The sequence below is a fragment of the Falco biarmicus genome, chromosome 2 (genome assembly GCF_023638135.1).
Source record: "Falco biarmicus isolate bFalBia1 chromosome 2, bFalBia1.pri, whole genome shotgun sequence".
Taxonomy (NCBI): Eukaryota; Metazoa; Chordata; class Aves; order Falconiformes; family Falconidae; genus Falco; species Falco biarmicus.
This window is the reverse complement of record NC_079289.1, coordinates 74,259,364-74,269,556: the sequence shown is the minus strand read 5'-3', so window position 1 is coordinate 74,269,556 and position 10,193 is coordinate 74,259,364. Positions and strand designations below refer to the sequence as shown.

The following is a 10,193-nucleotide window of genomic DNA, read 5'->3' as shown; positions in this document are numbered from 1 at the left end:
GCTCATGAACTGTGCCCTGTTGCTTTTAAGGATGAGAAGGGCCATTATGGTCTCATGGTTTGATTTTGATATCACAAAATATGACAAAGGCCAACTTTTCCTTACTGAGGCTGTTTTCTCCCTGTGCTCCTCCTACAGTCTAAGAAGTGGGAGGATCTTGTAGATTGCTACTGAGAAGACTATTTCAGGCTCCTCTAGTATTCAGCTTAATGTGCAAATGCAATTAGTGTTCAAGCCACAACTGCACACTGTGACTTTCTGGTACCTTCTCCAAATGTTTCTTACTCCAGTAACCTGTAATTCTGCTACCAAGAACTGGGTGGGTTATGGCAGGTTGTGCTTGATCAAATGATTTCAAAAACAGCAGGAGGTATGCAATAAGGACTTCCCCAGTGCATAACTGAATGACTTGGCTGCATCATTCTCCTTCTTAGCTGTCATGTCAATTCCCACCCTGTAAAGAGCATTCCTTGGGCTTAAGCCAGTCATCAAGCTACAAAATTACTTTTCATAACTTAAATCAAAATCTAGAGGAAATAAAAAATTACTATCATTTTTCATGCCAAACTCCTCAAAGCTCATACAGGATTTCTCCTTTAACTCTGAAAACACTAACTACAAGAAGGTATAATTTTGTCTGTTTATACTAAATCAGTTCCCCAGGAATAAAAATACAAGTAACAGAGCTCAGAATAGGGATCAGTTTTATTTTGCAGGAGTTCAAGTACAAATTCAGCTTTGCTTTTATCAGATACAGTGTTACAATCGGAAAGAATTAAAAAATCTGAAGCAGTCACACTGCATACTTCTTTTGTGGTTTTTTTTCTGAGCAACAGGTAATTTCTTTCTCTCCCTTCCAGATCCAAAGGCAAGCCCTAGTCAGGCTGCCAGATTCGCAATCCATGTACACTCAATATCTATCATCAGTGATTCTCCTGACAATGGATTAGCTTACAAAAAGGCTGGCTGCCTTAACTAAAAGCTAAGTTGATGATTCTTCTCTAAGAAGAGAATATCACAGTTCTTCACTTATTTTGTCTTGTTAGGTACATAAAAGAGATACTATTATTTCCTTCCTAAAACAGCATCATAGAGTTTTCCAGTCCGCTTGACCTGAATCTCTCCGAAGCCAGCTGCCTCGAGGAGCTTGCTGTACTCGGCTGCTGTTCGCTCTTTTCCTTCAGTCTGGACCAACATATTCATCGAATACAGTTGGGTTTCTAAAGGCCCGCTTTTATCTTCATTCAGAAGCGATTCAACTAGCAGCACCCCACCGCCTGGTTGAATAAAGAGAAATAAAACACACACTGAGCTCTGAGAAAACAACATATTTTTCAGCTGAGTTATTAGAGCCTAACCTTTAGTTTCAGGAAGAAGCAGCCTCTACGTTAAGTCATATGTCAGCATCACAGAAGACAACGGAAGAGCAAAAGCATGCCTCTGCTTGGCTATGTAGGTGCTGACGTACCAGGGCTGAAGGGTATGCTATGGCTGGGATGGAAATTCCCATTTTCCCCAGCTGAAATCTGCAGGACCATACTGATTTTGTTGAGAACCTGGCTCTCTACAGAGTGATTTCAAAGCTTGAGGGTTAATGTGACGCTTAACGGGATTTTTACTATGAGGTATACACCTATCTAAAGAATACCCCAAATTCCAAATCCTTACACCAAAGTGTTTTGAAATAAGAGTCCCAGTAGAGGAGGAGACTGAAACTGGAAGCCAGATAAAGAGAACTTGGACCAAACCTTGTTCGGCTCAGTTGCACAATGCTGGCTTAGGAAAGCAAAAGACTAAATGAAGAAACACCTGCAGAGAAACTGTGTCACTGAGAATCAGGACTGGCGTGCTTCACATTACTGGTAGGTGAGACTCTCTCTGCTTCTCAAGAGCTCGCACCTACCAGGTTTGCAAGCATTGTAGACTTTTGCCAGCAGTTGCCTGCATTTGTCATCATCCCAATCATGCAGTATCTTGGATAAAATATACAGTTCAGCTTCTGGAATTGAATCGTTAAAGAAGTCTCCTGTTAAAGCAAGAATACATGTATTACACAAACCTCCCAAAACACAGAGGGCTGAGTTAAGCAAATACATTCAGTTCTGTCCAGTTCTAAAGACTGTGGGCTTGCCATGTCCAAAACACACATCAGACAGCACAGAATTACCAGGTAAAAGTCCTCTGTGGCACTGCATAGGGAATTTTGTACTTGTTCAGTCTCAAGAAGGTCTGAAATGTTTAAAAGCTGCAACTCATCTGAAACACCCTTTGATGCATGGGAAAATATTTGAGTCTAAGTTCTCTCCAATGACAGGAATTCAGATTCATAAAGCATTAGAAAGAGTAGACATTTTCTCACTCTTTCTGTAATGGAAAAAAACCCCAAAGAATTTTCCTTTATCTAAACAAATTTTCAAAGACCTTCAGTAACCACAGCACTACATCATAAATGAATAAGGAAAAAATACACATCTCTCACCTCCTAGCACTAGCTTCATCACCATATCTCTTGTTCAGTACCTCATGTACTACATTTGGATTTTTCTCTCTGCATCTTATCTTGTTATTTCCACCCTCATTTCTTTGTGCCACTGGCACACGTAACATTTCCTGTGTTTCCCCATCTTTGTTTTTACATACTCCTTTCCTTCCTTCAAGGCTGCTTTCCTCTTTTACCTTCAAAGGAACATTAAGTCATTCCAACATCCTGAAAGCTTTTGTAAACGTAAAAAATTGGATCTCCCTACACTCATTTTCAGCATAGATTGTGCAAAGACCATGTAAGATCTACATAATGGGCAAGAGGAATATGGGCTAGCTCACCCACATTCAAAGCCTGGAATATCTTAGGACTTGAAAGTCAACCAGTTGTGACCAGAGAAGGAAAACACCTTCTCTGAGCAGGCCTGGCATCCCACGCATCAGCCAGGAGGTCTGCACAGAAGAAAAGGGAGTGTTAGGAAGATTTACAACATCACATGGCAGTTTTTCAAAATTGCAGGAATTTTGTTGTTGAAATACCCTTGTTCTGAAGAAATCAAATAGTTCTGTTCAGGAGTAAAGAGCTTCTGGGTTGCTGAATAACTGAGTCATGTCTCTGATAGAAGGCAGCTGTGGTTGCACAGCAGGGAGAGCCTGTTTGTAGCAATGAGCTGCAGACCTGGGCTGGGGAGGCAGACTGCAGCCTGGGACACTCTGCCCACAAAAGCGGCAGCTGGAGACCTGAGCCACCAGTAGGGCACCTCTGAGCACAGAAAAAGGGCTCAGGAGCAACAGCTGTGACAACAGTACACCGCTGTCCACACATACCTTCATGGAAAGCGATCTGACACTCCTCAGGGGGAACAAACTGCTCCTTGGCCACTCGCACAACTTTTGGCAGGTCATAAATTGTGACCGTGGAATTTGGGTACAAAGAAACACACTCCCGGGCCAAAGCTCCTCCACCTCCTTTGGGGAGAGCAAAAGAAATTCAGTGCTGACACAAAACCAACCTGTTCAGCAACACCCTCATGAAGCAGGCAATGGTGCATTCAGCTGCATGGAAGCTGGCAAGGTACACGTGCTCCCCACTGTTGTTGAAAGGGAAGAGGAGGGACAGCAGAGGCCACTGTCTCCATTTGCTCTGCAGAAAGCTCCAGGACCCCCAGCACAGAGGTCAGCCCCAGCCCTTACAGCACTTATGCACCCCCTCAGCCAGACCCAGCTGTGGATGCTGGAAGGTGGGAAATGAAAAACAGAGCCACTAAACCAGGCACTGGGGAAGTCATTGATGGAGCCTGCGAGGGAGCCTGACCCATCCCATGAATTCTGGCAGCACTCTGCAGTGCTGGGACAGCAGGGCAAGAGGCTGCAGACAGTCTCTCAATCTAGTGACACCAACCGAAGGGCGGGAGGGAAGGAGTCTGGCACCAGAAGAGAGTGTCAAGCAAGGCAAGAATAAATGCCAAGCCTGCCACGTACACAAGGGGATGGGCCACTACTCACACAAATAAGATTCTGTAAAGAAGAGCATTCAGCTTCCTAATGCTCACACCACTCTCACATTTCTCTTTTTAAACCAACCAGATTAGTAAAATGCTCCCTTTATTGCCGAGATATGTTCTGCTTTCCATCGTTTTGCCCATCATATAACATATGAATTAGTTTTCTTTCAGAGCTTGTAAAAGACGACCGTTCAGAGGCTTGTTAAAGAAGATATACTAATGCTCACCTCCCAGGTCATAGATTTGCGTGAAAGAGGAAAGGTCAAATGCAGCAAGAACATCTCTGCCACATATACTCCACACTGAGTTCTGGCCAGCCATGAATTTCAGCATTTCTTCTTCTGATCTAGTAACACAAAGACACAGGCACATAGAAAAGGCAACTTAACAATATCCTCGGTGATTCCTATCATACGACTGTTATTACAAGTTTTAGCTTAAACACTAATCTCTGCTTTTATTGACACAGAATACATAAACCTACCTTGAGCCTTATTGTAGCAGAAGGGTACAGCTATGCATTCATGCATTTAAATAGGGAATTAAGACTAGTGAAGTCTAACGGTGTGTTAGGCTGGTAATTCTGAAGCTTCCAAGGCATTTTTGTTTCCTCCAACTACCATTGCCTCCGTGCCAGAGACCTGTGATATGTTTTTCAGAATAGGAAATTATGTAATTCTATTCAAAATGTCAGACAGTGTCCCAGTAATGGATATTGTTGGGAAAGGTAAATGCTGCATGATGGTTCTGAGTGAGATTCTCACATCATCATAATTATGGCTCAAGACAATTAAATAAAAACATTAATTTTATCTACAATAATAATAATAATATTTCCATGAATATACTAATGATTACCTGTACATTGCTCCAAAAGGGTCTTTGGATGAAATTCCAAAAGCTCTTTCATATTGGTTTTTTCCTTCTCTAAAACAGCAACCAAAAAAATCATGATTGTGGATTTCTTTTTCTTTAACCCCAAACACACATCGGGGCTGTAGTTGCAGCTAGTTCATCACTGTGGAAGGTGCTCAACTTTGTACAGAACATATGACAGCCTGTTTGTAATGGCTGTAGAGGCACGCTCATTTGCCACCCCCCCCACCCTCCAAAACATGCTGATACATTTCTCAACCTTTCACAAAAATGAGTGGTTCTTTTCAAGGCCAGGTTGCATGAGGTTTTGAGCAACATGGTCTAGTGGAAGGTGTCCCTGCCCACAGCAGGGGGGTTGAACCACATGATCTTTAAGGTCCCTCCCAACCCAAACCATTCTGTGATTTAGGGGAACACCTCAAATAAATGTATGAGACTGGTGCAATCATCACCACCAGACACATCATGTTTGATCATCAGTTGCATGGATTGGAACAAGCGAGACTCCAGCCCCGCATTAAACTACTCCTATACACCTTTGCAACAGAAGTATCCTTAGTGCTCATTACTCATCATTTACTTTGATGCCTCCTCAACTAAGAGGTACCGTAACAATCAAGTGCTTTCCTGAAGGTCAAACACATAGAAATCTGATTCCTAGATCTCTAGCATCAGAATGAAAAAGAAAAGAAGAATAGACACAAATGGAAAACAAGAAAAAACAAGAACACATATTGGCTGTGTTAACAGCCAAAATGATCTGTTGGTTTTTCTTTCCAAAAACCAGTCAGCTTCTTCATCGTGCTTTCCCCCAGAAACACACCACTCAGAGCAGCAACACAGATGGCACAAAGCAGTCTGCAACAGACAACGCACAACACTCCTTACCTCACAGCATCAGCCAGGTAGTGCCAGCACAAGTAGACTGTATTGGAGTAATACATGATAATATGATACTGAGACTTGGGACTTGATTTTGTAAGGTAGATGTTAGAAATTTCTGTGTTTCTGTAGAGGGCTAAAGGGTGAAATAAATATATTTACTAACATGTATGATATACCACCTTGCCAAGTCTATTGTATTGCATGGTATTTATCACTGGAAGATGTCTTATATGATCAAAGATACAACCACATTGCTTCTATAATCAATCGTTCCACTGCAACGAGCAGTGGGTGAGGGTTGCTGAAATGTGTGTTCCCCCATTCAGCGTGAGTAAACATTATCTACCTACACTTACTCCGGCACCCAACATTTCTTTCAAGAACAGCAAAAGGAATGCTTTATGAGTGTCATAATTTCCCTATAGTCTTCTGCTATCAGAGGAAGCTTTTGGTATGCTCTATTTAAATGAGAACCCCTTGCAGACATGGGGTATTTTTCAGTCAACAAGGTCAGCAAGTGGGAGACAAGTCCTCAAAGCAGCATGCCAACCACACTTATACTCTCTCAGTTCACTAGAGCAGGACCTTCTGCAGACAGATGAACGCCTAAAGGACTCCGAAATATCCCCCACTTCCTCTGACGCATCTGCAGTGGCATTGCTCACCCACGGGATTGGCATACAAAAGGAATATAAAAGATAGATCCTGCTCTCCCTAAACTCATTGGACAGCTACTCCAAGTCCTAAAGCAGAGGAAGGCAGCACAAGCCAAAGCAGGGGACACAACTTGTTAGACTCTGGCTAGTCCTGACGAGCTGTCTGATGGCTACAGATCCCTTCTGACCATGTGGACTCAACATCTCTGATGCAAGGGCAAACTTACACCACCTCTCAGTTCAGATTAGCAACCTAACAAAATACTTCACATGGTGGTAAAACCCCAAAGAAAACCAAAATGTGTTTTTAAATCATGTTGTTGCCCATCCACCCTGCCATTTGGTTTCAAGGTTTAAAATTGTGCCCACACGTCAGAGTTTTCTTAAGACCAGCCCTGAAGAGACCCTGAATATCTCCTCCAAGGTCACCTGAGGTTCTTGCACAAAAAAAGTTTAGGGATATAGAGCCTCTCACCTGGGTTTTACGTTACACCTTTAAACATACTGACATTTGTTGCTTCTCTTTCAGCTGAAGAGGGGATAGCATCCCCAAGTGATTCTCCCCTCCTTCCAGCTATGGTAACTGGCCTAACTAGATATCACCTCTCCCCACATATTTTTCCTCACTTATAAAATCTTCAGAGGTTGAAGTATTTTAGTTTCTCCCCCTTCTTCTGCCTTTATTACCTCCTTCTTGTGTCAGCTCTACTGCCAAAAGCTTCAGTCCCACGCAGGCATCCAGCAGTCTTTCCATCCCCGTGGTGCTGGTACCCAAGCGTGTGGCAATGGCATCTGAAGACAGAGGCTTTCCTGACTCCAGCAGCAGATCAAACACCCCCAACTCACAGGCAGTGAAGATAACCTGGGGTTAAGGGAGTGAGGGATCAGGTGAAAGCATCAAGGCCTACTACATTTCTAAGGTTTCTTTGTTGGAGAAAAAACACATATAATAATACTGCTTTCATGTAAAATTGTATTTCATATAAACAAGTCTAATGATTAAACTGAAATTTCTCTGAACACCTATAATACCATGCAGTGCTTGTAGTGCACCTTTTTTCATTTCTTCTCCTTTTCTGGCAAAGCCAGCTAATGTTTTTGGCTCACAAAGGTTCACATTTAGAAGCCAGGATTAGGGTATGAATCTTCCTGGATCTTCCTTAGTTTCAGAGCACGTTCTCACAGTCTCTCTTGCTTTTTGCCAGAGAGCACAAAGGCAAGACTGCGTGGTGGTAAGTTTTTCTGTTGGTTTTGTTCTTTAACTGAGGATCTAATGCATGCTCCAGTGAACCCTGGAGACTCTACTGTGGCTTACAGCAGCGGGAAATATCCCCACTCTATGGATCCTATTTTCAGGGACTGATGTGGATGACTACAGTGGTCTCCCTGAGGCAGGGAGGCTCCTCTCAGCCAAAAGGACTGCCTCTTTCAGACCAACAGAATTGCCCTGTCTTTTCACACAGGTGTGTCACATCTCCAGGAACAGCCCTCAATTTTCAGACAGACATATATAACTTCCTTCTCTAGCTGTACAGTCAAGTTTATAGGTCTTAGCCTATTTCTCTGGCCACACAAACACTCCTAAAACAGTAACAAATGCATCAGCTCAATTGACTGCCTGTATCTACAATGATTTGATAAAGTCCATGGGAAACTCCTCAGTAAGAACATGATTTAACCAAAGTTGAGATCACTCCTTAGATACACAGTACCAGTGTTAATCTGGAAAGCATTGGGCACTGCTCTTTCCCACCAAGCAAAATGATTTTTCATTATCCATTTTTCATCTCTTTACTGTCAGCTCTACCTTTCAGGAGCCTTAGGATGCAGCAGTATTTGAACAACCCAAACAGCATTCATTCCATTACCATGTTGGCCAGATGTGCAACAAGGGACAATAGGAAAGGTAACTAAATAGTAAATGAGCAAAAAATCACCACAGCACTGGATATTGTACTTTTATGCCCATGTGCTTATACACACATAAAGGCAAATAACATAAGTAAACAATAAGGAAAGTGAAACAACTAGTTCTACCTTTGTGCCTTAATCAAATGCTGTTGGGAAAAAGCAGTCGTTATACCAGACACTTTCACCTGAAAAGAGGCAATACACAGAAGTTCTCAAGCTCAGCTGTCGCATAACACATACAGACAAACCATGGGAGAGGGAAGAAAATTATTTGAGAAGATATTTGAAAAATCTTGTTCTTTGCATGGCTTCACAGGGAGGGAAAAAAGGGCAATTCAAGTCAGCCCTCTGTTTCCCAAATTCAAAAAATGAAAAGCAGGAAGAAATCCCACCACCAAAGGAACCTTCTACGTTGAGGCAGTCAGACAGCAAGCCCTCAGCTATAAATACCTGTGGTTTTCATAAAGCCTCATGCAGAGTCAAGGTCTTCTCATCCAAGCCCCCAAAGGTCAGAGAGGTCTCAATAAATGCTAAGTTTACCCTGACAGGTCAAATCCCTTTCAAATTTTTTTCTTTGCAAATTTCCTTCCTGCTTAGGTAAGCCAACAGGATTCTTTCATATGAGATAATATTCATTCCAAAGACTTATATTCAGGACCTAAAGTGAGATCCTTGAGTATTACTCTGCACACTTTTAGACATCTGTCCAAGACTGAGCAATATTTCTTACCTTGGAGACTAAGAATCCACTGTTGTATTGCAAGATGGTTTTAGGGTAGTCAAGGTCTTCGGTGGAACTCATTTTCTTTCTGGACTGAGGCACAGACTCTCTGGTCCTCTTAATTTAAATAAGCTTCTTTCCACCAGGCACAGGGTACACCAGCTGATCCACTTAATCTTATTGCTTCTGAGAAACGCACCGGTTACAAAACGTGTCAGCTCAGTTGTACGGCTTCAGTGGGGTTTTCTGCCAGGTTCAGCTCTTTCTTTGGCTCTTCAATCATCAGGCACAAGGCTAAAGAAGCAGTGTGGATTAAAGCTTGTATTGTCAGTTCAGCAGTCAGTTAACATGCTGGTGCTTCAGAAGCACTTGAAAGCTTGTAACAAGTAAATCAGAAATCAGTACAGAACAGCACCAAGAACCTGAACTCTGTGTGATGCACCGAAGTTCATAAACCAAAGTGGAGTCCTAACTGGGGCTTGTTCAAAAGCAGCTCTGCTCCATCAGGCTGGCTTTTTGATGCTGGAGGACTGCCCAAGAAGAGAAATCATTACTTATGTTAGTCAACACAATGAGGAAAGACAATTTGAAAACCGAATTCTTCAAGTGAAATATGGACATTGACAGGGCTTTAAGAGTGAAGGAATATCAGCTCAGCTCAAAGTGGTCATCAAAGCCGGGATGTCCTATGGCACTAATTCCACTCACCTCTTACTCAAGTGTATGCACAGCACTCACCTCCACCATGCTGAAACAGAGACTTGTTCAGCCTCTGGCTCCAGGTCACATATCCAGGGCCTCAGACCTTACCCATGCAAGAAAAATAACTGGCATAACTACCACATAGCAGGCAGGAGCTGCTGAGGAAATAATCTGAGAGCAGAGGCCACACAAGATGCTGAAGGCAAAGAAAGCATCCCACCATAATCTGTGCCTGGACTAATTTCCATGCAGGTGTGTAAAACTTTGGTGTGCTTCCCTGGCCTGATTTGCAAGCCATGCCCATGGAAAAGCTAAAAGAAACAGAGGGGTGTAGCCAGAGGGGAGCTGAAACTTGCTGTGATGGGCACAGGTCCAGGTGACCTTGGGGCTGGCAGTAGGGTACGCCCCATGCCTTGGTGCAGAAGCAGTCAGTGCATAGAGAAGCTGTAAGGTCTG

General features: G+C 42.9%; 1 protein-coding gene across 1 annotated transcript; it reads right to left on the bottom strand.

The window, feature by feature from the left end:
* Nucleotides 1-687: 687 nt before the first annotated feature.
* ASMT (acetylserotonin O-methyltransferase) lies at nucleotides 688-9,592 on the bottom strand. The gene is made up of 8 exons (XM_056329862.1): nucleotides 9,045-9,592; nucleotides 7,091-7,265; nucleotides 5,751-5,880; nucleotides 4,845-4,913; nucleotides 4,214-4,332; nucleotides 3,310-3,450; nucleotides 1,904-2,026; nucleotides 688-1,277 (listed from the first exon to the last, which is right to left on the bottom strand). Exons 1-8 carry the CDS (start codon nucleotides 9,114-9,116, stop codon nucleotides 1,066-1,068), a joined length of 1,041 nt encoding a protein of 346 aa, XP_056185837.1. The 5' UTR covers nucleotides 9,117-9,592; the 3' UTR covers nucleotides 688-1,065.
* Nucleotides 9,593-10,193: the final 601 nt, after the last annotated feature.

Coding starts and splice junctions, on each gene's coding strand:
- ASMT (XM_056329862.1), bottom strand. CDS start 9,116: ATGAGTTCCACCGAAGACCTTGACTACCCTAAAACCATCTTGCAATAC. Junction 3,451..4,213: donor GCAAATCTATGACCTGGGAG/GTGAGCATTAGT, acceptor CTCTCCCCAAAG/GAGGTGGAGGAGCTTTGGCC. Junction 2,027..3,309: donor TCAGATCGCTTTCCATGAAG/GTATGTGTGGAC, acceptor TTGCTTTAACAG/GAGACTTCTTTAACGATTCA.